Source organism: Lagenorhynchus albirostris, chromosome 2 (assembly GCF_949774975.1).
Source record: "Lagenorhynchus albirostris chromosome 2, mLagAlb1.1, whole genome shotgun sequence".
Taxonomy (NCBI): Eukaryota; Metazoa; Chordata; class Mammalia; order Artiodactyla; family Delphinidae; genus Lagenorhynchus; species Lagenorhynchus albirostris.
The window spans coordinates 78,612,584-78,640,423 of record NC_083096.1 but is presented as its reverse complement, the minus strand read 5'-3'; the positions used below and the strand labels follow the sequence as shown (position 1 = coordinate 78,640,423).

At 45.1% G+C, this 27,840-nt stretch overlaps 2 protein-coding genes and 1 long non-coding RNA gene across 5 annotated transcripts in view; 1 reads left to right on the top strand and 2 right to left on the bottom strand.

Moving 5' to 3' along the window:
• Positions 1–146: 146 nt before the first annotated feature.
• MTMR11 (myotubularin related protein 11) lies at positions 147–8,363 on the bottom strand. Its single transcript, XM_060139089.1, is given in 18 exon segments — positions 147–700; positions 702–833; positions 1,136–1,429; positions 1,864–2,046; positions 2,441–2,614; positions 2,900–3,066; positions 3,602–3,672; positions 3,864–3,930; positions 4,389–4,513; positions 4,599–4,687; positions 4,847–4,934; positions 5,185–5,320; positions 5,449–5,527; positions 5,999–6,141; positions 6,757–6,817; positions 7,052–7,173; positions 7,616–7,706; positions 8,067–8,363. Coding segments are annotated over 18 exon segments (2,148 nt in total). The 5' UTR covers positions 8,133–8,363; the 3' UTR covers positions 147–640.
• Positions 8,161–18,668, top strand: LOC132514417 (uncharacterized). The gene is made up of 3 exons (XR_009538774.1): positions 8,161–8,453; positions 8,844–8,931; positions 17,906–18,668. It is a non-coding gene; the product is annotated as an uncharacterized LOC132514417 (long non-coding RNA).
• The window catches only part of OTUD7B (OTU deubiquitinase 7B), a 51,574-nt gene continuing 35,421 nt past the window's right edge, over positions 11,688–27,840 (bottom strand). For all 3 annotated transcript variants that reach the window (XM_060139083.1, XM_060139082.1, XM_060139084.1), the window contains 8 exons: positions 27,033–27,134; positions 25,359–25,486; positions 21,054–21,166; positions 19,248–19,375; positions 18,790–18,939; positions 18,100–18,214; positions 17,054–17,138; positions 11,688–15,821 (listed from right to left, as the gene is read on the bottom strand). In XM_060139083.1, coding sequence (XP_059995066.1) covers positions 14,613–15,821; positions 17,054–17,138; positions 18,100–18,214; positions 18,790–18,939; positions 19,248–19,375; positions 21,054–21,166; positions 25,359–25,486; positions 27,033–27,134 — 2,030 coding nt within the window. In that variant the 3' untranslated portion in view covers positions 11,688–14,612. The remainder of the gene's footprint in view (positions 15,822–17,053; positions 17,139–18,099; positions 18,215–18,789; positions 18,940–19,247; positions 19,376–21,053; positions 21,167–25,358; positions 25,487–27,032; positions 27,135–27,840) is intronic.

The following is a 27,840-nucleotide window of genomic DNA, read 5'->3' as shown; positions in this document are numbered from 1 at the left end:
TCAGAGCCTCCCCTGAACCATCCCCTTATTTCCTTAGCAATATTTCCTTAGCAATAATATGGTCGGTACCTTCCTCTCTTGGGTCACACCCCCCCCCACTCTCTTATCTAGGTTCCTTTATTCAGACACAAGAAACAATGCCAGCAGCGTGTATAAATATTGTGCTTTAATGAACTCCTTAAATAGAAATGTCACGACAAAAATATACAATTGGAAGAGACAGGGTGTCTCCCATACCCATGGAAAACTGTAAAGGAAGAAGTAGAAATCGGAATTACAGGAACAGCAAGAGGAGGTGAAAAGGAGGTCTGTAGGCCATCTTGTTGACACTGATAAATGGTATCTCTGATCACACAATTTACCAGCTCAGTATCCAAAATTTCCATCCAAAAGGGATGGCATTGCCCTGAAAAAAGGATGTGATCATATTCTGGATTGTTTTCGTTTGTTTTCGTTTCTTAATTCTTCAAATCACAAGAAACTATTTAAACCAAACAGGGCAGGGTAACAGTTGGATAAGGTCAGCACCACCCATCTGCAATGGAAACTCAAGTCAGTGAGCTTGTTTAAGGGCTGGCGTATGAAAGCTGAGGCAGCAAGACCAGGTAAGAAAAATTGAAGGATTAGACAAAACTCTCCCTTACCCCAGACCACCCTCTGCCCTGCCCATGAGAAAGCCAGCAATTTCAACGGGACTGGGACATAATGGTATTTGGATTTCTTTTCTTGGAGTGATCCTCAGGAGATATTCTTGGTGTCCATTTCCTTAATAACTCCTGAAGATGGGCTAGCTCAGCCTGAAGGCCAGAGATCGTGGGAGCTGAGAGTCCCATCTGGGGAGGGGGTGAAGAGACGCAGAGAGGAATATTATTTTAGCTGCAGCTCTCTGCTCCTGGCATCCTTAATTCTCTTTCCCCCTCCAACTATGCCCTAGTTTCCACTTGATATTAGTCGCAAGCAGTTTCCCCACACTCCCAGACCTATCCACTTTGATACCAACAAGAATGGTACCTCATTTCCCAGACCCCCAGCCCTTTCCCTTTCCAGCTCCTGGAAATATCTGGTTTCTCCTAGAACTTCTGGTTCAGCAGTCAGGCCCCTTCTCCCACTCCCAGTCCCTGTTTTTCCTTCTCACCTGGACCTCAGGCCTTCCCCTCAGGTAGCAGCGTCTCCAGAGCCTGATTTGGGGTCCCAGATATCCAGGCAGCAGCAGCCCTGGGGGTAAAGGGCAAGCTCCCCAATGTGAGGGGAGCCCCCACTCCTGATCAGCCAGGCTTTCAGAGGAGATAGCAGGTCGAGGGAGCCAACGAGAAGAGACTGCCAGCAGGGAGGGACTGTCCCGCCAAGGACAGAGCTGATTCAAGGGGGTCAGGGCCCCTCTAGAGAAGAGCCACACGGAACTGGGGGGCCCAGGAACCATGAAGCTTGGCTAAGGAGGAAAGGGAAATCAACTGACAACCTAGAAAACTGATGACCCCAGTTTCCCCAAACTGGGTCAGGAAGGAATGTCCAGCTGCCACTCACTCAACACTGCACGTGTGATCAAACTACCAGCCTCCGCCCTAGAACTCTTTATCTGCTCTCCTTATTAGCCTTCAGACTAGGCCTCAGGACTGATTCAAGTTGATTTTAGGGAAACATAAAAATGTTTGCGTGAGACAGGAAGACTAGTAAGGATGAGGAGGACAAAAAAGATGCTTTATGTTAACTTTAGGATTTCTGTCTTCCTGGGGACAGTCAGGTACTATAAATGCCAGCTAACAGAAGAGGAGTGAGGACCTCAGACACTGTCTTTTCACTTCTCACCTAGTGGGATGAGCCTGTGAGAGAGTCAGAAGAATTTAGGAACTTTAGACACCTCACCTGCTGTCTAGGGAGCCATGAATCTGGGCAGTGTTCTGGGTCATAGCCAAGATTATGGAACTGTAGTATCTGTTCCTTGCTGTAGCGTAAGTCCCAGTCCCAGACAGATAGCTGTGGGTTAACAGAGTTCCCAGCTGGGGGCTGGGAGTACCCTGCAGTATAGACTTGTGTATAGGTGTTGAACTGGATAGAGGAAACAAGAAAAGGATGGTTAAACAAACAAAAATATATAATCCTTCTCCCAAGTCTAGAGAGAAATCATGAAATTCTCATCTCTTAAGAATCAGAGATAGGCTGAAAGTCCAGTCCTGAAAGTGAGCATCAACCTCCCCCTTTCCCATCCACAGACCTCACTTTTCATAATCAAGACTAAACTTCAGAGAGTAGTGGGGTTTTCTGGGGTTTTTGGGGGGGGCGCACTGCACAGCTTGCGGGATCTCAGTTCCCCAGCCAGGGATTGAACCTGGGCCACGGGAGTGAAAGCCCAAAATCCTAACCAGTAGCCCACCAGGGAACTCCCAGAGAGTTCTTCTTGATGGGGGGAAAAAAAGACAAGTCAAAAATGGAACTCACTGACCTGTCCACTCTGCTTTCCACGCTCCCAGGGAGTGTCTCTCAAGAATGTAAGTGTGTCAGGAACCCTGACGCTGTCGTGAAGAGCAAGAAGGAAGAACTCAGAGAATTCAAACTCAGCTGGAGACTGCTGGAGGAGCTGCCAGACGCAATCAAGGAAGAGGAGAAACACTGGGGCCTGAGAAGAGGGAAATTAAGAGGTTGGAAGGGGTTATGGGGACCTAAATGGGGAGGATGACAAAATAACAGGGGATGAGGGACACAGGAACAGAGGACACTGAGGAGGTCAGGGAGTGGAAATCTCAGTTGAGGTAGGGGGTTGTGGTCCCTCACTCATCTGGGTCTCCCTTCAAGCTCAGAACCCTTTGGACCTAATTCACCTCCGATGGATTTTACTATTTAATTTTCTCATCCCCGTACTTCTTAATAATACTCTCCCGGTACCCTCCCCAAACATTCTCACCTCTTCACTGGCCCCAGTTCCCCCAAGTCGGGTCAGGAAAGGATGTCCAGCTGCCACCCACTCTCGCTGCACTAGTGATTGGAAGCCAAGCAGTGTCCGGGCTTCAGGGGCTGAAAGCAGCTGGACGAGTGAAGAGAGGAGGCCATTGAAATCACGATCACCGCGCTCTGGGTGATAAAGAGGGATAAGGGACAAAGAAGGAAGGCCAAGAAACTAGGGCAGAAGAGAGTGAGAAAAAGAAATATGGCAAGAGGAAGTGAGCAGCACAGAGGGGGAAAGTTTGGGGTAGGTAGGATTGAGAGGGCACATAAAAGTGAAGAGAAAACAAAGACTTTGAGTGATTCACTTCATACACTCCACCGAGATAGAAATACCCAGCTTCACATGTAGGAAGCAGAATCATAAATGTCCAACCAGCTTCCACATTTTCCTTCCCACCCCAACCCCAATCCCCATCCTCTGATGGAAGGACAGGAACAGAGGGCTGAGAACCCCTCTGTTAGGGACCACAAGCTTAGTGGGGAGGCAGAAGTAGCACTGAAGGATGAGTTAGAGCTGATGGGTAGTTCCTAGCAAAACGAGAGGATGCTAGCACTGGGAGGGGACAAGGAAGCTTTATAGGTCTCCCTCCCTGAGCAGAATCCAGTCAGGTGAGTAAAGAGAAAAGGCAAGGAATGGAGGGGGTTGGCCCAAGAAACTCACCTTGAAGTACTACAGAGCGAACCCTGGATGTCACTAAGACTGAGATGTCACTGGCCTTTCGAAGACAAGACCTGGAGGAGTGGGTGAGGAAGAGAAGGGGAGAATACAAGCCTGGAGAAAGGGAATGATGACTCAGGGGATACAACAGAGACAGACTCGCAATTCCTTCCCCCTCTCCTTCTAAGGAGAAACAAATAACAGTCTTCTTGGGGAACCAAGGAGAAGAGTTAATGGAAGACCATTTAGGAGTCAGAGGGAGTACCTGACGTAGTCCAACCATCGTGTTCCATCCAGAGCTGAGAGCCATTTATCCTCAGCCACAGATGAATCTGAGAGAGAGTAGAGGAGTCAGAAGGGCAAAGAGATCAGGAGAACTGGGAGTTCAGGATCCAGAATTAAGAAGCGTTAATAATACGTTGGGTAGTGGTTGGGTCTGGGGTTAGGAATGAGAAGTAACTATAAATGGCTATGAGGTTTCTATAATTAAGTTGTGGCGATGGTTGTACAACATTGTAAATACAATGAAATGCATTGAATTGTACACTTAAGATGGGTGAAGGGTGAATTTTATGGTACATAAATTATATCTCAATGAAGCTGTTTAAAAAAAAAAGAATATCTCGGGGTCAAAAAGACAGGAAATCAGTGAGTCTGTGGGAGATGGGAGTTGAGTAGAAAACTAAGGATCAGTGGGTTGAAGGGGTACTCATCCACAGCAGGCAAAAGGGTAAACCAGGTTAGGGTCAGCAGACCTAGAGATGGGGTAAGGGGTCAAAGTTTATCTCACCAGGCAGGCAGAGGGCCCTCAGCCTCAGGTGGGCAAGTTGGACGTCTGCAAGACTGGGGAGCTCATCCATAGTGTCTACCAGGACAACGTCTGAATGCCCAGCCTGGAGCATCGACTCCACTACTCTGGAGGGGAGAGAGTCAGAAAGTAAGGGAAGGTGTCTGCCCTGAATATCTAATGCTTGATTCTTCTCATCAAACCTCCCCTCACCTGATATCATCCTTGTTGGGGTCACTGGCTGTATAGAAGCCACCACAGCGGAGAAGATCACTACCCCCAGGGTGATGCCAGGACAGGCGCTTCATGTGGATGAGAGAAGGATAATTGAGGGAGAAACTCCTAGCCCCACCCTACCCTTGCCCCCACACTGACCTCACAGGGATCCCCTCCCTCCACAATGACCCGTAACCTCCCATGACCCTCTAATCCCCAACCGTTACCCTCACCCTCACACTGACCGGTCCACGGCTCTGATGGAAGTGGCCAAATGCTCTCCTGACCTCACTGTCCAGAGTTCGGTTAGGGACCCAGAAGTAACGGGGGAGGCTGTGAAATTGAGAGTTATGTCACAGCTTGGCTCAGTGACCTCATTATAATGCGAACCTGTTATTACAAGGAAGCTGCTTAGGAGGGGATCATTCCAAGGGATCTCAAGTTTAGAGATCTAGGAATTAAAGGGGATAGCTTTGCGGATGTCCTAGGAGGCTGGAGTTTGTGGGAAGTCCTAGTTTTAGAGGATCAGAGAAGTGTGGGAAGATTGAGGGGGCAGCAGGGGTTGGGTGGACTTGGGGATCACCTGGTGGCTACGTCGAACCTCTCGTTGACAGTGCTGACCCTCCAGCCCCTGGCCCCCTGCTTTTTCCGCTCAATCTCCCAGTCTTCTGATGTCTCCAAGAGGGGAATAGGTGGTTTTCTGGAACTAGAACTCTGGCCTAGGGCAGGAGGGAGGCACAGAGGAGGAGGAAGAGGAACCAGAGCCAGCTCAGCTCTTTTGCCTTCAGCCAGCTTCTGCTTTTTCAGACTCTCTACCCTTTCCTTATCCTAAAGCCCCCACACTCACCAGCCTTGCTCAGGGTTATCCCTGCATACTGTTGGGCTTGACTGTTCTGAGCTCTGGCTTGGACAATGGCCATGGTCACCTGTAGAAGAAAGGACATCCCATCCTTTGTCTCAGACTGAAGTGAAAAGAAGGAAATAGGGCTCATGTGTTGCTCCACTGTCTTTGCTGCCAATAGAGAAGAAAAGCGAAGACAATCCCTAACGAAGGGAGCTTCCACAGGTCATGGGGACTGGAGTCAGGGGAACACATTTAGGACCAGAGAATGACAGAATGGTAATTCTGGGAGGAATCTTGGGGATAATCTTATGCAACCCTCCCTGTTTTTCAAAGGAAGAAACTTGTCCGCAGTTACACTCCTGATAATTGGCAGAGCTGGGCTAGAATTCAGGCCTTTACTCTCATTATACTATCATTTTAGTCACTCCTTGAGAAGAGAAGCAGAGAGAATGATGAGAGGGATCTTGGGAGACAGGGGACTATTGGGAATTTCCAGGGAAAGGATGCCAAGGTTCTAAGGGGAAGAGGGGTCCTTGGGCTGGAGGCCTCTTACCTGAAAGGCCTGTGGCTCTAGTCCTCCAGCCTCAAAACCAACTCTGAGTAGCCGGAAGTCTTGGCCATGAATCAGAATCTCCTCAGGGATAAATTTAAGCAGGGACCCTGGACGGAGGAGCTGGACTCGGGACAGGCCATTCACTGAAGTCAAGAGAGAGTGGAGTGAAGTAAGTCAGAAAGAGAAAAACAAATACCGTATGCTAACACATATATATATATGGAATCTAAGAGAAAAAAAAAAAAGGAACCTAGGGGTAAGATGGGAATAAAGACACAGACCCACTAGAGAATGGACTTGAGGATATGGGGAGGGGGAAGGGTAAGCTGTGACAAAGCGAGAGAGAGGCATGGACATATATACACTACCAAACGTAAGGTAGATAGCTAGTGGGAAGCAGCTGCATAGCACAGGGAGATCAGCTCGGTGCTTTGTGACCACCTAGAGGGTGGGATAGGGAGTGTGGGAGGGAGGGAGAGGCAAGAGGGAAGAGATATGGGAACATATGTATATGTATAACTGATTCACTTTGTTATAAAGCAGAAACTAACACACCATTGTAAAGCAATTATACTCCAATAAAGATGTTAAAAAAAAAAAAGAGCTAGAGAGCAGTACCGCCATGGATCAGGGTCCCTCTAGGAGGAACTCTTCCAGCCCATCCCACTCCATCCACTCAGGCTGTCCTCTGAAAATAAAGGAAGGATGAGGGGTTCCGATACTCCCAGTGAGCCCCTTCACCAAGCTCCCACACTTACCAGCCTCTAATCGCCCAATGTTGGCCAGGGAAAAATCATACTCACTGCTCAGGGGAGTCTCCTAGAGGAAGCACATGAACTGATGCTAAAGACATCTGAAGTCTCATTCTTTGTCCTACCTTGGCAGCCCTAACTTCCCTAGAGATGGTCCCCATAGACAATCCCTGATACTCTCAGAAGACAGCCCTTAAGCATAACTCTCACTTTCTCACTTCCTGTAATGTTTGTCTACATCTTGTAGACTCCCCTACCCACTTCCCACTAGTTGTCCTTTGCGCTGCCCTAACCTTCTCACCTCACTCCGCTGCCATCCACAGGGCTGGAAGGTGACCCTCAGGTTGCTGCAGATCAGGGTTCCAGGCAGTTCAGGTTCCAACCCTTTCCTCACCCCTGGGGCCCATGCTAGGATCTGCTCCCCTGCAGGGCAAGAAGGGAAGCCAGGTTATGACTGTTCCCAGTACTGCCCACACTTGTATACACCCACTCCTCTCAGACAGGAGGATCTAAAGAGGGAAGATTAAGATCCTCCCCTAACCCCACTAGAATGAAAGCTTAGGAGGAGAGAATTTATATTCTTTTACTCTAGAGCCTAGAAAGTGCCTGGGACATAGTAGGCACCCAAATATTTATTGAATAAGTAAATGAGAAGAGGAGTAACAGGGTCAAGAAAACAGAGGGACCATCAAGGTCCAAGCTCCCAGCCAGCCCTGGACAGAGAAGAGAGCAAACCTCAGGCAGAAGCACTTTGAGCCAGGAGAGGAGTACAGAGGTACCTTTGGTGAGGTTTGAAACAAGGTCTGAGGAGCATGAAATTTGGAGGAGTCTTTGGAGATCAGAAGTATTGGAAGGGCATTATTACCTGGGAGGCATCCAGAGGCCAGGCAGCTGCCAAGCTGATGACTCCTGGGCTCTGGCATCCCACTCCCCTGGACAGACTTTGGTCCAGAGAGCTGCGAAGGGTGTAGGGTTAATCCCTAGGCCTCTCCAATCCTGGGGTCTGGGGTTACTTCAGCAACCACCTCTGGAGGCCTACACTCAGACACTCAGGATAAACTGAGATCAGTGGCTGTGGGGAGCTCAGCACGGGGCGGGGGGGGGGGGTTGGCAGATAGTTAAGGGAGGAGCTGGTTAATGGATAATGAGACAATGAACTTGAAACTGCAAAAAAGACCAAGCTCCATCAACTGAGGTTGATATGAGACACACCCTCCTCCTCCTCTAGATCCTTTTCTTCCCTCTTTCTCCACACCATCCCCATTCACACCCTCTTGCCAATGCCCCCCTCGCGCAAGCCCGTTTCCTCTCCTTACCCCCATCTCTGGCTCCTCCTTCTGGGGGGTGACGTTGAAACTCTGGCCCCGGCCCCCCCACCACATTTCTCTGGCTCCATCCGGGGATGGAGCGGTCAAGGGTGGGAAACCTCGAGGATGCTCAAGCCCCTTGGGGAGAGGCTGAATCTTGTAGATGGGAGGAGGGAAGTCAGGGAGAGGGGCAGGAGGAAGATTCAAGGGAAAGGAGCATTTAAGGTGCAAGGAGCACGCTTTGGGGTCTTTTGAAAGGTGTGTCCAGCCCAGCTAGAGAAGGCTCCTCGGAAACTTCAGTCGACTCTGGAGAGGGCGGGAGAGATGCCCAGCCCCTTAAAGGAGAATACACACAATTTTGGAAAAGTGGAGAGGAAGTGGAGGAGCCTAAGAAAGGTGAGGAAAAAATGGGGGAGTGAGAAAATACCCAGATTCCCCGCTTTACCCCAAACCCAGATCCTATTGTCTTCCTGTTCATGAGCATTGGAGACTGTTTGAGGGGAGCAGTAGTGCCAAGTATTAAACTGGAATCATTGGGCCACTTCCCTGGACTCTCACTGATGGCTTCCCTGGGAAGCTGTTCTTGTTTTTTTGTCTTCTTAAAGGGGGTGGGGGTGGGGGGAAATGTTAAAGTAGTGCAGACTTCCTTGCTGCCTCCCCTTACAGACCTAACAGAAGTGGTTGAGAAGAAATTTATTAATGGAAATTGGCCCTCAGGGTATTTTTGCCTGGGGAGGGAATTAAGGAGGGGGGTGAGTTAAAGTGTTTTTGTGTATCCTTCTCCAGAGAGCATGAAACATATCTCATGTGAAGGGTCCAGTGGAAAAGTAGGGAGAGAAATTGAAACATCTGCAGGATACAGACACAGGTACAGGTATGTTTACATGCAAGTTCTGGTGGTGGGGGTGGGAGGCTCAAGGAAAAGATCCACTTAATCCAACACACACACACACACACACACACACACGCACATGCACGCGCGCACGCACACACACACACACACACACACACAACCAGCTGGAAACTAGGGCCCATTCCAGGTACAGGAGCCCTCCCTCCAGCCCAGACATCAGATCTCCAAGTTAATGATTCATGTTAAGGACTTTGAAGGCTGAGGGTTGGAAACCTCTGTTAAGTGCAACAGTCCCATCCCCCCACCCTCCCCCTTGCAACCCAAGAAGCAAAGATGGGTGGGGAGGGCACTAGGAGGGAAGTAAAGGAACTGTAGGCAATGGTGACTGGGGGTAGGAACGCAAAACTCTAACTTTAGGTATGAAAAAGACAGAAAATAAAATACAAAGTAATGAATTCACGAGCTGCTGTTTTATTGATTTTGAGTTTGTACAGAGGCAGCAATTCTTAGGTGGGGGCCCCAGTTTTCCAGTGACAACTCTCTCTTCCCCCCACCAGCACACACACCCTTCCGGCCTCAGCTTTAAAAGTGCCCTGTCTTGGCTGCAACTGTGGAAATAGTGAAGATATTCTGAGGCAGGGAGTCAGTCTGGAACAGAGAGGCATACACCTGCTAGGAAGGTAGCCCAGAAGCCTGATTCTAGAAGTCTTAAAAGCTACCAAGCCCCGCCACCCCCACCTGCATTCCATCAGCCTCAATCTCTTGGGGGGAAGAAAATATTTCCCAAGGTCTGTGGCAATAGGAAGAGCTGTGTACCAGTTTAAAAATCCATTATCCACTTTCCTTCTCCCCACCACCCTTCATTCAAGAGCCTCATTCTATTCTTTAATACTTGAGGTGTAGGAGCAGCAGAGGAATACAGAGAAAAAACATCAGGGGAATGGTGGAAGGTCACAGGCAGAAAAAAGATGGGTGCAAAGGGGGCAGCAGCTGAGGGTTAAGTAACAGGAGGACCCCCTCTGTCCATTCTACACACACCCAGTAGAGGTTTAGTGGATGAAAGGAAGGGTGAAGAGGCAAGGGGCTGTATCAGATTTTTCCATTTTCAGAATCCTGGTCTGGTTGCAGGTTTGTGCCAGGAGTGAAGGCTGCTGGGAGGGGCAGCTAGAGGAAGGAGGTGGAGCTGAGTGACTCACAAGATGAGTCACAGATCCAGTTATAAGCACAGAAAAGAGGCCAAGGTCCTCCCCACCCCCACTCCTCTCTGCGCCACTGTCAGCCAGCTTCCCTTTCTCTTTTCTACTGCCCCTTACCCAAGTGGCCAGTGAAGGGAGGTGGCATGGAGAAAGTCTCCATGGGGGATGTCATATTTTGCTAGTCAACTTAAGTTCAGGGGGCAAAACAGCCTGTAATTTGCAGACCAGGTATCTACAAAGTGAAAGAGACAGACTGCCTACATGAGTCACTGAATCTGTTGTTGAAGGGCCTGGAGGGAAAAGGAAATTAGAAAAATCTGGGGTGCAGGTGATTCCAGGCCGAGAAGGGGCTTCTGATTCTGTCTTCTCACCTGTGGTTGTGTGTCTGGGGCACTGACTCCTTAGAGAAAGAAGAGAACAGAGTCCAGAGGTGTCTGAGTAACTGGGGACAATTATCTTTGAACCTTCTTTATTGGGAAAGATAAAATGTGACTGGAACCTTGGACATGTGGCTGTTTAGAAAGTAGTAAGAATAGCAAAAGCTAGGTTCTCAGAATTCATTCAGCTCCATTCTTTCCAGCTCAGTATCATTCTCAAATATACAACAAAAAGTCATTGCTAATTTCTGTTGTGTTGGTCTGTGAGCTTTAGTTTCACTTGAGAAGAAACAGCCAACAGGAGAGGGAAGGAACTTCCCTCCAGGCCCTGTACAGCACTGAGTTAAACACCATCCGCACTCCATAAAGAGACTGAATCTTAAAAAAAAAAAAACAACAAACTTTTAATATAATCTTTTACTTTTGTTTTAGAATCCAGTGTGAGGAGAAAACGTTTGGTTAAATCTTATAACTCTCAATAAAACCAGCATAGATTAAGGGAGGAATTTGGAGGCCTCTCCTATAGTATACTTGCTCCATCAGGGCTGAGATGGAGAACGTAGGGTGGAGGGGTAGCACTGTCTTAAATCAAAAGGGGAAAAATAGGAGCCCTGAAAAATCTTCCCTCTCCAATAAAAACCTCAGTAGGTACCCCAGTGCCTGGATTAAAGGAACTAGGTGCACTTATTTAAGCCTGAGAGATATCATCCCTCATCCAGTGTTGAGGGGTCTGCCTCCCCCCTTCACCCACACCCTCCTTAACTAAGGAGTTTGGCTCATTTTGAGTGCACATCATGTACCCTTCTCCTCCCTTTTCCCCAACACAGTAATTGCATGAGCTTGCCTCTTCCACCCCCTCATCCTCCCCAAATACCATAAACCAACTAGAGTCTGTCTTCATTTTGCAGGCATTATTTTTTCACCACCCTCCCATTCCACAGCCCTCTCAAAGGATGAAGCAAAACAAACTTTACTCATCCCTATGGAAAAACATCCATTGACTCAGGGTCCCTCATCTTTAGAATAGAGAGGGTGTATTTTTTTTAATGTGTCAATAAATAGTTACCTTCCCAAATTAAAAAAAGAAATGTATTTCTTAATGAAAAAGCTAGAGGGTCTAAATAAAGCTCTATTTTACCATATTCACCCCTAGGCCACCCACCAGAATTTCCACCTTTTTTATTTGAAAAGAAGTCAAAAGCAATTGGGATTGATTCATTTATAAATCAGAACAAAAGCAAACATGACACAAGGTTTCCGTTTTTGTTCATTTGTCCTCAGTTTTTAAAAACAAAAGTATTAACTAGAATCTAATAACAGGTCAAATCCAAACACAGCAGTCCAGTGGAGAATCAACTTTCCTGGTTTTATTCTCTGGGAAAGTCCCTGGTCTGTTTCCATCTCTATTGGTCCAGGCCAAAATCCTATGATATAGATGGATGCCTATGGGAAAGCTAGGTGAGCTATGCGAATTCTTGGTGTGGGTTTGAGCCACTTGTTGTTTGGGTGCATGTTAGGGGATGAAGTTCATAAGGTGGTGGTCTCACCAGTGCTGTTCTAACCCCGGAAACAGGGTAAGGTGAGCAAGGCACTCACTTTGGGCACAAAATTTAAGGGGTGCCCCAAAACCCAGTAACCAAGATACTATTTTAACACAGTATATTTTGAAAATCAAAACTAATGTAAAAAAATCCACAATGACTAAAGTATCAAAATTTTAAATAAAGACAGGATTCAACCCGTACTTGCTCAATTCAGTGTTCCAACCCTCACTCTAACCCCAGTCCTGTTGGATTCTGTCTTTTTTAAGATTCTGATATTTTGCTTATCATGGATTTTTTTGCATTAATTTTTAAAAATACTGCATTAAAACAGTATTTATCTTGATTACTAAGTTTTTGGTATCTCCTTAAGTTTTGAACCTGAGGGGCGTGCTTGTCTCACACTAGTCCCAGTCCTGCCCAGAAATATATACATACCCTCCACCCTCCTTTGGAACCTATCTCCTTTGACCTCATCTCATTGCTTCCTTAACACCAGGTTTGTTTTCAAATAAAAGCCTAAGAATTAACAGCCATGGAAATTATTAAATCAACAATCAGATTTAGAAAATAAGTGACTTTTCAAGTTTGTTGAGGAGAAAGGAAACTTTCTAAATTGTGAGCAGTTCCAATGTATAGGACAGTCTTGGCTGGCTTTGTTACCAAGGGGGAGATGGGATGACAACTTTCCTGATTGGGCAGAAGCAACACAGGGCAAACACGAGTCCCCCTAACACACACACCCAGCCCATGTCTGCCTTGGATCAAATGTGGGGATTACATTCCACAGGATGGTTTATGAGTACATACCTCAAAAGAGAAATCCAAATACAGAAAAATAGCCCCAATTAACACTCTGGACACTTAAGTACACTTATTCCCCTTCCTCATATGCACCCAGGAGTGTATACAATTGCATAGTTGAGTTTTTTTCCCCCCAGAAAAAAAAAATTTAAAGAAAAGGGAAAATTGGCCCAGGATAGGTCCTCCAGTTTAAAGCTCTTAGAAATGGTGCTGGCCAGAGCATAGGCTGTCCAGACTTGTGCTTTGTGCAAAATGCAAAGGAGCTCCCCGCTACTGTGTCCACAGACCCACTCCCATCCTCTGGGGAAAAGGATGGGGGGGGGCGGCGGGGGGGAAGGGGGAAACCCAAAAACAGATCAGCTCATTGGGAGTAATCTGTGATCTGTGGTTATAGTTCACTAAAATATATTTCTCTACCTTTTTATAAATTGCCCCTAGCCCCTACCCCAAGTTTCAACATCAGTCCTATTATCAAAAATATCTCTTCTTACAAAGTATTTTTATTATTTTAATAAACTAACCACAGATTAAGGTCAGCTATGGCTTAACAAAAGAAGCCGGGACGTTAAGTTCATTCTCCAAAAGTAGAGAGGAAGGAGAAAGAATCACTTAAATAGGAGGAAAAAAAAAATTTTTTTTAAATGTTTTTGCTTGCTGGGGTCTTTTTGTTTCTTTTCTTTAAAAAAAAAAAATTCCAAAAAATAAGTTGCTTTCTACAGAAACACAGCAGCAGAGGATGGTAGTGCTCTATTTAGGTTTTTGGTTTTGTTTGAAACAGTCTGGCCAAAAGTCTGTCCTCCTCCCACCCCCCTCCCAAGGCGCACTCAAACCCCAATATGTGGTTATTGCTAGTAGTTAAAAGAAGATCACCTCTGTACCAATTCACCTGGAGAAAATTCAACACACACAGCTGCTCTTCTCATCATTCTCTTGCCTTCCCCAGAGGGAACTTTTGTTGTTGTTGTTGTTTTTTAATAAAATTAAAGTCTTAAAAAAAAAATCACAACCTTCCTAGCTCAGCCCTCAAAAAGGATGAGAAAAAGATAGGGGGCAATTGGCAATCTCCTCTCGAACTAGAAGGGATGACAGATAGCTGTTTAGAAGGAAATCAAACTCAAGAGGAAGAAGATTCCCCTTTTAAGTTTCTCCCTTTCCCATCTCACTAAACTGATTTAAGCCAGCCCCCTCCTAATAAGCATCCATAAGCACACGTTACTGCCTCGTCTTTCCAGATCCTTCAAGAGGAAAAATTTATCCAACACTAAATTTCTACCTTAATTCAACTCAATAGAAAATTTGACTAATTTCCCAGTTTCCCTCCACACTCCCAACTCCACCACCATGTGCTTTTTTCCAACCTAAAAGAACTTTGGTCTGTTTTTTTCTTTAATTGACTGAGAACCTCCTTTGCCAGTTCCTCCCCCAGACTTCTGCCCACCTCCCCACCCCCTCACATCAAATCTTCCCTTATACTTTCCCTTAGGTCCTGGGATGGACCCAAGGGATTATGACACAGAATTACCATCTTTCCCCGCTTGTACCTCCTCAGTACCATTAAGTCAAGATGGGCAAAGGACCAGTAGAGCCCTTGAGGCACCATCCAGCCCTGACCTGCTCTTGCCAGCCTGGCAGCTCTCCAGAGCATACACACTTAAAAGTTTCTGGCCAGGTTCACACAAACATTACTGCATTTGCCCCATCAACATGGAGGCTGGGTCTTATGAGCCAATTAATTGAGCTTAACTTTCTTTGTTTAGCCCCCTTGCCCTCCAGGGTTTCCCCATTCAGAACCTGTGCACCAGCAGCTCCCCACCCGGTTCACGTTCCCTTCTCCTCAGTTCTTCCCTGTAACAGCAGGAGCAGAAGTTGTTTGTCTCAGGGTGTCCATAGAAGCTGCAGTTCGGTTGTTTGCATTTGGTCTGGGTTGGGGGAAGCCCCCGGGGACCTCCAGCCCATCCATCTGGCTCAGGGGGCTCTCTGTAGCCGTTGCTATAGGAATCAGCCACGCGGAAGTGGGGTGGTAACAATGCACCCCTGTGAACTCCATCCTTGGAGTGACTGCCTGGCTCCAGAGAAGGGATGCTGTCCTGATGGGGGTAGGGTCGCCCAGGAGGGCACTGTCTGGGGAAGGTGGCATATGGTGGCAGGCCCCCCCCACATGGCCCCCCTGCCATCTGCCTCCGGGGCTCCTGGCAGTGGACTCCACCCCCAGAAGGTCGAGGGATAGTAAAGCCACCAGGGTAGCCAGTAGACAATGCCACCACCTTGGACTCTGCTGGAGGGGCAGTCAGCAGCTCCTCCCCGCCATCTGGCTCTGGCTTTTTGGCTGGAGGAGGCCCACTCCCTGCCCCTCCATTCATGATCTTCCTCTCTGCCTCCTTCTGCTTCTGCTCTGCCAGGAATCTCTCCTCAGCATCAGAAAGGTAGCGTTGGATCATCTCCTCCTGATATTGGTGACGGTGACCCATCTTCAGGGTTCCAACAAAAATAAACTTCCCCTCCCCTTGCATTGCAATCCTCAAAATGCTCAGGCTTTGCATCACCTCCTGGCTATACTTGCTCCCTCCATTACCAACAGACTCAGATGTGGGCTTCTCAGTTACAGGCCCATCCCCAGCTGCCTCCTCTTTGCCACCCTTCCAACTCTTCAGTGAGTTTTTCTTCTTCTTCTCCAGTGTCTCAGTGCCACTGCTTACCCCCGACCCTGTTCCCATCCCTCCAGGCTTAGAACCCTTGCTGTGCATCAGGCCTCCCATGTTCTTCTTGAGCTTGCTGCCCAAGGTTTTGCCAAAGCTGCCCAGTTTGTTAGCCACAGAATCTGCTCTTTTCTTGTCCTTTTCCCGGTCGCGTTTTGACTTCTCTTTCCGCTTGCTGCCCTCATTGCTGGCAGAACTGCTGCCAACTGACTCCTTGTCTGATTCCCCAGACTCAGGAGTGGACCGGGGCTCATCTCCAGCTGAGGCTGTCGGGGACTCAGGCTGGGCCAGGGGAGCCTGGAAGAGACAAGAAAGTGGTTGACAGATATAGGATGGATAAACAACAAGGTCCTACTGTATAGCACAGAGAACTATATTCAATATCCTGTGATAAACCATAATGGAAAAGAATATTAAAAAAGAATGTGTATATGTGGATAACTGAGTCACTCTGCTGTACAGCAGAGATTGGCACCACATTGTAAATCAACTATACTTCAATAAAAAAAATTTTTTTCATTAAAAAAAAAAAAGAATGTGACTGACAGTTATCCCATTGGTTTGGGTTGAGGGAAGCCCCCAGGAACCTCCAGCCCATCCATCTGGCTCACGGGGCTCCCTGCAGCTGTTGCTATAGGAATTAGCCATGTGGAAGAGGGGTGGTAACACCCCTATGAACTCCTTCCTTGGAGTGACTGCCTAGTTCCAGAGAAGGGTTGCTGTCATGACAGGGGAAGGGTCACCCAGGAGGGCACTGTCCTTCCCCAGCTCATCAGCTCTCCCATGAACCAGGGAAAGAGGTATCTAATATCTAACTTTTATCTCACCCCCTGCAATTTGATGCCCTTCTGTAATAAGGAGATACCAAAATGAAGCCTGGATTTTGCTCTTCTAGAACAATGAGCAACTATACAAATATATGGCCTCTGGGTGAGGAGGGAGAATATTCTATAGACACTAGAATGGCCTTTATTATAAATTTCTCTATGCCAAATTCTGCTCAAAATTAATCTCAAGGAAGTCTTGAATAACCACCCCAAGCCTTAACCATTCTGCATCCCCTCAAGTTCTAGACATTCAGCACTGGAGTCCATCAGTTGGCCCTTGCTCCTGTGTTCCTGTTCTATGGATAATAATGACATCCTCAGAACCTACTGTATCAGGAGCCCTTTAAGCTATTCTGTCTCCTCTGGTGCCCAACACAGAGGTCTATGTACAGAGGGCTTGGAACAAAGTAATAACAATCTCAAGTTCACCAAAAAGTTCAGAAAACTTTTCTTGAAGAATGTGTTTTAGTATCAGAAAGAAGAGCCTGGCCGGTGAGAAGATATAGAAAACAAAGGGCACTAACACGTAGAAAGGCAAGAAAAAGTGTCATTTGGAATTTATCTGATATTTTCTAGGTATTCCTAACCTTGAATCATAAGCCACTACTCAGAAGAGACTCAGAAGGAACCACCACCAGATTTCCTTGTTCTCCCTGACATGAAAATGAGGACATGCAAGGGTGGGGTGGGAGAAGTCCTCACCTGTGCATCCGAGGACACTGGGATCCACTTCACATTCATGTAGCCATGCAGCAGATGCAATTTGACCTCTAGGGACAGGATTACACTGTGAAAAGGAGAAAAAAAGAATTTCAAAATACTGTGACCTTTAAAAAGCAGAGCAGTGTGATCCATTTGGGAGGTAGGGTGGGAGAGGGCTACATGGCTGGGAACTCAGACAGGGTTGAGTTTGAATTAGGGCTCCACCAGTTACTAAGCTTTATGACCTTGAGCAAGTCACTTCAACCTCCCTGAAACTCAGGGAGGGGTTGATAATGGGTATAGATAATAATATCTATCCTGCAAGGTTGCTGTGAAGATTAAAATAGTATTTGAAAAGGGCCCAGCACAGTGTCTGGAAACTAGGAAATACTTCCTAAACGGCAGCCACTATTATTGTTGTTGCTGTAAGTATTACTCAGAAGGAGCTTTTCATAATTAGGTGAGAACTATTTAAAAAGCCATAAACGCTGGGTTTTTAAATCAAACCGTCTCAGTTGGGTTCAGTTTTAGGAGCCCAAAGAAGGCGGCACTGGCTAAGAGGTAAGGGAGGAGCTTTTACATTCATAAGCTCTTATGGGAAGTTTGGAGGCAGGAGGAAGCCAACTTCTGGGAGGTGGCAGGGGGGCGGAGAACATATTTTTCTTGCTGTTTAAGTTCCAGAAGGGCAAAAGCCCAGACCAAACTGTTTTGGTCAGCTATTTAAAACCCTTCTCATTTGGGCTGGGAGAAGAAGTGTGATTTGATTATCTTGATTTTCTGATCACTGTTTTGGGGATTCTGCAAGAACACTCATACTGTAAGGAGATCCCAGGATTCCCTTGTCTTTCACAGGGAGAAAAGGCAGCTGCAAGAGTCCTGGTGCCCAATCTGTCTCCCTCCTCTCCATCTTCCCAAAGACACTGGAACTAGGATGCGACTGTCTTTGCCTCTGAGCTGAGGAAAAGTCCCCGGGAGACGGACATCGGACATCATATGTGGAAGAGATCGCAGCTACAAAGCAGATAGAAAGGCTAGGCTTGCCTCACCTGGCCAATCGGACATTGTCATTGTCATCTTTGCCCCACTCCCAGCCCTTTCCAGGGTCCACAGCAAAGTGCAAGGGCAGCAGCTTATGCTCTGAATCTGTAAGTGGGATCACAGCTGGGAAGGAAAGAAACATGATCAAGGAGTCTCTTTGAGGAGAGAGGAAGGCAACTGAACACAGACTGACTTCAGTGAAAAGGAGGCTGAACCATACCAAAGGTCTCTAACTGCAGTCAGTTCGTAACATGTGAATTACCTTAGCATTTAAAAACTTAACAGGCAGGTTTTCCCTTGTAACCCAGCACACAATTTAGGCCACTAATCTCCGTGACTTCCCACCAGTCATCTAGCACCTATGATGTTCTTGCCAGTTAACGGAGATTCAGGGAATTCAAAGTCATTATCAAGACAAATATAGCAAAGCATCATTTGGAAGGTACTATGACCTTACTGTATTAGCTCTTTACTCCAGAGCAGGGAATACAGGCTGTGTTTTTCTCCAAACCTTTTTTCTTTTTTTAATTTTAAAACCTCTGTATATCTTATAGCTTAGTAAAACAGTATCAACATGCACTGTCTGAGCTTGCATGTCGCTTAATTCTTTCCTCCTACATTCTCTCTCATTTCAGTTTTTCGAAGTGAAAATAAAGCGGACCAAAAGACACCAGAGACACAGACATTGCATTCCGCACCTTGTTCCTTGGCATTCTCCTTCTGTTCCATGGACACAAGTGCAGAAAAGTGGGCCTGATCGTAGGCGAGCACCAGAGGGGAGCGGTGACACTGGCTGGCTGGAACCTCCAAGGGCAGATAGATTCCCCCAAAGGGAATAGGGGCAAATGCTGCAGGAAACCACGGAGATTATTATTAAGTCTATATTCTTGCCTAGTGGGAAATCCCTCCACCCCACTCTGCCAATTGAGCCCCCCTCTCATTCCAACCCATGTTTAATAATTCTTTCCTAAGAAGCCACATCAATTAACCTCAGATGCTTTACTCTGAATCTCATGAGAATTTTGCCTTGTCCTAATTTATACCTTGTTTTTTTCCCAAGGGTCTATATAACCCCTTTCCTGCCCTCCTTCCAGTGCTTAGCCCAAGGCTCTGCAAATAGGGCTGCTCAGGGTAGAGTGAGGACTGACTGACTCACCTTCCCCACCAGAGTCCCTCAGCATGGTGTCTGCCACAACAACTATGGGCCTCCTAAGCACGTGGGCAAGGACGAAAACATGGAATTCTTCTAGGCTCTCATACACAGGCTCTTCTGAACTCTCCACCCTAGAGTTGCAGGAGGCGAGAGAGTGGAAGGGGTGCAGTGGCAGGGAGAGGGAAGAAAACAAAACAAGAGACCCATGAGGACCAGCTCTGCAAAGAGGAAAAAACAATGTCCCTTCCTTGTTTTCCAGTCTTAAGGCTGTCACACACACAGCTGATTATTTTTTATGCTACCATGGCTGTTTCTACTTCCGTTTCACAGATGGGGAAATACAAGAAAAGAAATATGAAGGTTCAAGAGTTAAAGTAGTGTTAGGAATCGGCACGTAATCCCTCTCTTAATACCCATCTTGTTCAACAACCTTCCCCAATTCTTTGTCCAGTAGCTCAGTGTACAGCTGTGTAGCTTCATCCTGCTTATCACTTTACGCACCACAACGCACACATCACACTCACCATGTCCTATCAAAAAAGGACAAAACAAAACACAACAGGAAAGAAACAAAAATCCCTCCTTCTATGTTCACTTACTTGAAGAACAGCCTCACCCATCTGCTTAGTAGCCTAATCAGAAATCTGTGAAATATTTACTGTGCTTTATATTTCATCTTCAATTAATCACCTGGCTTGACCAATCCATCTTTTAAGTGTCTCTTGTAACTGTCTCCTCTGGCCTATCTGCAACCCACCACTCTTGCTCACACCCATTACTACTACTCCCCTCCGCTTCATCATCCACTCTGCTGTCAGTGTGTTCAAATACATGAATTTGCTCCCGTCACTCACAAACTCACAATTTAGTGGCTTCCTGCCCCCTAAAGCAATGTTATTCAACGTTGGGTGCTTGCTACAAATGCAGATTTCTGGGCCTCACCTCAGTCCAACTCAACTGGACTTCCTTAGGGTGGAAGTCCAAAAATCTGCATTTTAAACAATCCTCCCAGATTATTCTTACGCCCAATAAAGTTTGGATAGGTTATGGTTTTTTAACTTTCTAACTATAGAAAAATTTAAAATTTTAAACATATTCAAAACTAGAAAGAATATTATACTAAACTCTCATGTATCCATCACCCAGCCTCAACGATTATGAACAGATGGTCAATCTCGTTTCACCTAGACCTTGATATATTTTCCTAGGGATGGCCCCCACACCCACCCCACCCCACCAGATTATTCTGGAGCAAATCCTAGACATCATATGATTTCATCCATGAATATTTCAGTTTCAATCTCTAAAAAATAAAGGACTCCTTTTAAAAACGGCCACAATACCATCAATACCACACTTTAAAAACTTAACAATAATGTAGACATTATTCACATTTCCCCAACTGTCTTATATATGTCCATACATTCCAGCTGGTTGATGTGTCTCTAAAGTGTCTTTAAACTTAGGTTCTTTCTCCCTTTTTGTTTTCTTTGTCTTTATTTATTGAGGAAACCAGGTCATTTATCCTGCAGTTTCCCAAAGTCTGGATAGAATACAATTTTAATTCCTTAGCATGGCACACAAAAATCTGGACGGCCTAGCCTCATCCACCATTCTGCGCCACATACTCTATATTCTGGCAATACTGAACTACCTGTATTTCCTAGAACGTACCATGCTGTTACACCCTTCTGTGCCCTTGCCATGGCTTCTCTTCCTCTCCTTCTAACATCCTCTTAGCACAGAGCTCTTTGGACACTGAGGACTCAGCAAAGATTATTTCCTGCTCCTCCAGTTAGACATACTTACCCACCACAGTTGGCTCCATTGGTACCTAGATGCATGCGGGGTTCACTTGAGGCAAGCTTGATCAGCTCATTCCATTCCTTCTGCCACTCATCCTCTGTGTATACCAGCCCCGACTGTGTGAAAGATAGGCAAGGAATATCAAGCAATTAGAGGCTAGGTTCAAGAGGCAATAGCCATTCCAACTCACTCGTGTTACTCCACTCCCTATTCTCTTACCACTTGGCTAACAATTTTTACTACAAAGTCCAATCTCTTCTCCCTTTTATAGTCAGGATCCATGAAAGAATGTCTATGATCACTCACACTTCTTCCATTCTTTTCTGACCCACTGCAGTCTAGCTTCTGTATCTGCCCTCCAGACTATGCCCCCTCCCTCACCCCCACAAACTACTTCACCTAACTGACTCTAGCAAAGACAATTACCTTCTAATTGCCAAATTCAGCAAACTCTTCAGTTCTCATCTTTCTTAGCCTTCATGTGGCATTTGATCTCCTCAAACTTTCTTTTCGTTTAGCTCACACAACACTACTTTCTCTTACCTCTCTGAACTCTTGTCTACCTCAAAAATATTGATGTTGTGTCAATGATTTTAGCCTTGGTTCTTTCTAGGTTATCTTTTCTACTACTATAATCTCATCTACTGCTATCTACATGCTCAGGATTCAAAAATCTTCTTCTCCAGCCCAGATTTCCTCTTAATTTCTATGTTCACATCCAGCTGCCTACTGAAGACTGCCACCTGCCCATGACTACCTCAAACTCTGTGCAGTCAAAACTGAACTTCTACCTCTTCAAAAACCCTCTCTTGCTGTTTTCCTACCTTTGTAAACAACACTATCACCCAAACACCCAACTAGAAACCAGGGGGTTATCTACGACTCCTCTCCTTTCACCCGTCCCATACCTGGGACGGGTGAAAGGATTTACTAACCCTTTAGTCAACAGTTACTAAGCATGAACTACGGCAATAGACCCTTAATTGGTTTTACTACTTCCAGTCATACATTCTTACGATCCGTTTTCTACAATGCTACCAGAAAGATTTGTCTAAAATTAAAATATGATGATGTTTGCTTCCTGCTACAAATTAAGACCTGTCATTACCTATTAGATACAGTTCAAACTCCTTAAGCATAGCAGAGACTCCACTTCCTGGCTCCCAACCCACTTCTCTAATACCATTTAATTAGTCATAGTTCCTTGAATGCACTGTGTTGTTTTATACTTCTGAGCTTTTGTCTAGGTTGTGCCTTCTGCCTGGAGCAGCCCACTCCATATCCACCTGGTGAATAATTTCTCAACTGTCAGGAAAGAACTCAAGTATCACTCCTCTATGAAGCCCTTCCTAAATCTCCCTGGTACATCAACCACTCACTGCTTCCTTTGTGCTCTCCCTCCTCAAGTGCTATGTAGACTTCTATCATAGAAGTCATAACCTGTTACTTTGTTGCAATTATGTATTTACATGTCCATCTCCTACTACTACTCCTAAGAACCAGGACCATGTTTTATGCAATATGCCTAGTACCTACTATGTGATCAGTAATCAGTAAATACATGCTCAGTAAAACTATTAACTTTTTATTAAAGGAGTGGAAGGAGTAGTACAAACAATCTTAAAATACCATATTGGCTTTAGGATGTATATGATGATTTGGAAGAAAGTCTATATTATTAATTATATTTGGCCTATATAAGTGTTAAAATGAGTTTATACTTTAAACACACATTGACATAGTAGAAAGAATCACACTGGAAACATGAGAGGTATCAGAACAAATTTAACAGGAATTAAAGAGCTATTGTGACCACATTTTACTTTAACAATAAAAAAAAAGACAAAGCTATTTTCAATGTGTAAAATTCTATCACAGATTTTTTCAACTAAAAATACAAAAGAACAATGCACAGGTTATATATGGGGTGCTCTGGTCACTCTGATAAATGGTCCCTGATACACATTCATGAGGATCTGTCTCCCTCTTGCTCTCACCTATTTTTGTTTGCTGTTTTTATACACACAGCCACTAGGTGGTGTACCCTTCTAGGCTGAAAATGTTCTTACTGTGTTTTACCACCATTTTTAACAACAAAACAAGGAGGCCTGGGAAATCAAAACCAATTTAGTTTGTTTGGTGTTTGGTACTGGCTAAAAGTAGCTCCGCAGTCCGTCACCCCCTTCCCCCCCCCCCCACTATAATGCTATGAATGGTCTGAGCTAAAACAATTATCTTGTTTCCATGTGGAACTTTCAATGTGCTGAGCAAAAGGAGTAAAAAGATCACTCCTTCAATATCTACTATCCTCCAGGCATGTATTTCCATTTGAGGACTTTGAGAGGGAATAGATGGCTGACCAAGAATAGAACTTGGGTATTTCTGGGTCTCCTGGCTAAATACCATCATAATCTAACTTCACCTTTAAAATAGTAACTATAACAGCTTAATATAGCTGGAATTGGGCCTACCTATCCTCTGACTGTGGCTATCACGTCTACTTTACTAGCTGGCATGACCTGGTTTGGTCTTTTCCTGTCTCTGAAGTGGTCAAATCTAAGGTTCAGGTATAGCCTGAATTCAACAATGAGGAAGGCAAACTCTAGGCTGGCTCTAGCTCAGGCAAAAAAAGCTCTCCACATAGTCCAGCTCAGCTCACCAGACTGCCAGGGGGTTTGGTGTCAATAAAGAATGCTGTTTACTTGGCCTTGCCCCTGTGCATTTCTTTCCCTCAGGAATCTTCCGGGGCAGACTGACTGATCAAAGACCGGATTCTGATCTTAATATCATCCTAATTTTAAGGTTGAGTTCTTTATTTTTGAGAAAGAAACATAACACATTCTACTTCCATATTTTAAATCTTGAGAACATAAAATTCTAATAACTGAAACAAACAAAAGTCTGTTAGTTCTATATTATGGCCAGTTATGATAGAGCAATAAAAAGAGAAGGAAAAGAAGCTGGAAATTAAGTTTCTGAAGAGATATTCCCATATTAATGCCAGAAACACCCAGCTTTATATACATGGCAAAAATAAAAAGGATATACATGAAGAGCAGGAGATAAACATAGAAGACAGAGAACCAGGGCAAAAGGAAATAGGAAGACTCATTATCTTTATTTAACTGTATAACGTCATTATTAAAGGGAAGGGAATCGGCAAACTTTTTTCTGTAAAGGGCCAGACAGGAAATATTTTAGGCTTTGCGGTGAGGCAACGTGCAGCTTCTATATTCTGCTGCTGTAGCACAAACACATGTAAATGAATTGAGTTGGGGAGGCTGTGTTCCAATAAAAATTTTTTTTTAACAAAAACAGTTGGTGGGATTTGACCCACAGGCCATATTTTTTTTTTTTTTTTGAGGTACACGGGCGTCTCACCGTTGTGGCCTCTCCCATTGCGGAGCACAGGCTCCAGACGCGCAGGCTCAGCGGCCATGGCTCACAGGCCCAGCCGCTCCATGGCATGTGGGATCTTCCCGGACTGGGGCACGAACCCATGTGCCCTGCATCGGCAGGCTGACTTCCAACCACTGTGCCACCAGGGAAGCCCTACAGGCCATATTTTGCCCAGCCCGTTTATAGGAATGGAAAGTACAAACAGTCCAGTGTTACTTTTTTCTTTTTTTCTTTTTTTTGGCTGCGTCGTGGTGGTGGGGACTGAACCCGGGCCATGGCAGTGAAACCGCCGGAGTCCTAACCACTGGACCCCCAGGGAACTTCCCAGTATTGCTTTCTTATACGAAAGCAGCCTTAACATTTACTAAATCCCTGAGAAGTACCAATTAAACTCAACTCAACATCTGCTGAACTTCTAATAGAAGTACCATTCAAACTCATGCTTTTACAATTTTTTAACAGATAAACTGAACATACAAAACACGGTATATATGGCCAAAACTATTTTTACGCATTTACATTTCTATAATGGTTGAAAACATAAGTCCTTAAAAATTGGTCTAGCCTTATTATATGCAAAAACACAAAACAACACAAAAATCCTATGAGCTTGTCGTATTTCATTTTGCAAAAGACTGCCACTAAAGGCTTATTGAGTGCCTATCGGGTAGAAATGCACAACGTTAGATACCTCCTCTACAAGTCTCCACTTCCCTACACCAGTTCTCATAACTCTATCAGAAGGCATGTACCCTATGGTGGTATCTGAATTTTCAACCATTTCCAGGATTACAAGAGGAGTAACACTGACCTAAGCACCTAAGTAGGAGACATTTCCTACTGGTAGGCACTGAGCATTTCCCCTCGGTAACTTTGGGAAACAAGGTGCTCCTGCCCAAGCTCCCTCACCTCTTTATTCTGCTGAGTTTGCTGCCACCTCCAGCGCCGTTTTAATGCTTCCTTCTCCGCTCCCTTCTCCATTAGTGCATACAAAGCTTTCCGTAGCATCAAGTCTCGATCATGGAAACCCCACATCCCTATGGCAAGAAAACATTATGGTTAAGACACCCTACCTCGACTCAACTCCACTCATTAATTATGATACACAGACCCTGGCATGAAGGAAATCAGGCTGAAGCCCAGGTTCAAAGAAACCCCTGCTGTGACTTGGGAGAAAGGTAATCAAGAAAGAAAAGATGTTCCTATTCTGGAGGTTCAGAAACTTTGAGAACCTGAAAGTGGGGGATATACCACATCCTACAGACTCCTGACAAGAAGCCTTTACTCGTGATACCAAGTCTAACAAATTAAAATACAGAGTGGGAATTCCCTGGCCATCTAGTGGTTAGGACTCCTCACTCTCACTGCCAAGGGCCTGGGTTCGATCCCTGGTCAGGGAACTAAAATCCCATAAGCCTCGGGGTGCGGCCAATTAAAAACAAATTTTTTTAATAAATAAAGTAAAATACAGAGTAGCAGCAGATAAGATGGGTCTGGCACATGGTAATCAGCATCAAAGCTTGAGGGGTGGTTGGAAAATGGGGACTTTTTTTAAAAGCTAAGGCAAATAATATATTGAATTATAAATAGGCATAACAATTTAAAGAAAACAAGTCAATAATTATGTAATATTTTTGTATGGTGACAGATGGTAACTACACTTAACATGGTGATCATTTTGAAATATATAGAAATATTGAATCGCCAGGTTGTGTGCCAGGGTATAACAGTGTTGTAGGTCAATTATACCTTCAAAACCAAACCCACAGAAAAAGAGATCAGATTTGTGGTTACCAAAGGCAGGGGGAATTGGATGAAGGTAGTTAAAAGGTACAAAGTTCCATTTACAAGACTATTGAGTACTAGGGGTACAATGTACAGCATGATAAATATAATTACACTGCTGTACGTTATATATGAAAGTTGTTAAGAGAGTAAATCCTAAAAGTTCTCATCACAAGGAAAAAAGAATTTTTTCTATCTCTTTAATTTTGTATCCATGAGATGATGAATGTCCACTAAACTTATTGTAATCATCTCATAATGCATGTAAGTCAAATCACTATGCTGTATAAAACTTATACAGTGCTGTATGTCAATTATATCAATAAAACTGGAAGAGAAAAAAGAAAGAAAAAGAAAAATACATTATTCTAGATTAGACATACATTAAAAAATAATAATAAACAAGTTTCACAGGGGACTGATGAAAACGTATCTTTTTTATATACCAAAAGAATAAATACTTAGTGGAATTATATGCATACACATACAGTATACTGCTTGCTTACTGCTGCACATTACTTCTGGGGGCCAGTTCTCCGAGTGGGACTTGTGCTAAATCCTATGTACTCCATACGATTTCTCAACAAGACTGAAAAACTAGGGCAGGGCTCTCTTCCATCTCCTCCTGCACCAGCGAGCATGCACGCACACACACACACACACACACACACACACATAGCCTTGCTCTGAGCCATCACTTCTGTCTGAGATCAAGAATAGTCAGATCAAGTCCTTCACATGAGATTTAACTACTGCTTCCTTTCTATGAGGGAATGAAGGACCATTTTCAAGACTCACCAAGAGAGGCTGCGTGCAGGAGGCAGTTTCCATCTCCAGTAGTTGCCAAAGGAAGGAGCCTCTGACAGGTGGGGTCCACACTCACCCACCAGTTCAAACGCCCTACAGAAACAGGAGGAAAAGGAGAGCAGCAGATGATGCATGAAGTTCTCCCTACTTCCCTATTTCTAAAACAGACTCCTAATTTGCCTCCTCTAGGAAGCCTATCCAAAATCGAACCATCACTCTATTACTCTCTGTATCTTCTTCACTTATATCTGCTTCATCAGAATCTGGTGAGCACAACTGGTTAGATCAGTTCTTAAGTAGGGACAATTTCGTCTCCAAAGGGACATTTGGCAACGTCTGGAAATATGGTTGTCACAAGTGGTGGGGAGATGCTACTGCCATCTAGTGGGTAGAGGCCAGGAAGGCTGCTAAACACAATATAATGCACAAGGCAGCTCACACAACAAAGAATCATCTGGTCTTAGGTGTCAGTAGTGCTAAGACTGAACAACCCTGGGTTAGATGATGAGGCCTAGGTCATAGGTCGAAATCTGTGTTGGCTACTTGGTCTGGCTCTGATTTCTTCACTCTGGTCAGGAGACCAGCAGACACTGTAGCAATAAAGGTCAGCACAAATCCATCATCAGTAAAAGAAAAACAACCCAACATGTATATTCAAAGTGTCATGCAAGTATCATCTGCATATATGACAGTAAGCATGTCACCATGTATGTGGTACGACTTTAAAGACATGAGCAATAAGACAAAGTACTTAAAATACCCAAGAAAATGATTCTCAATTCTGTAGTCATCCTATAAT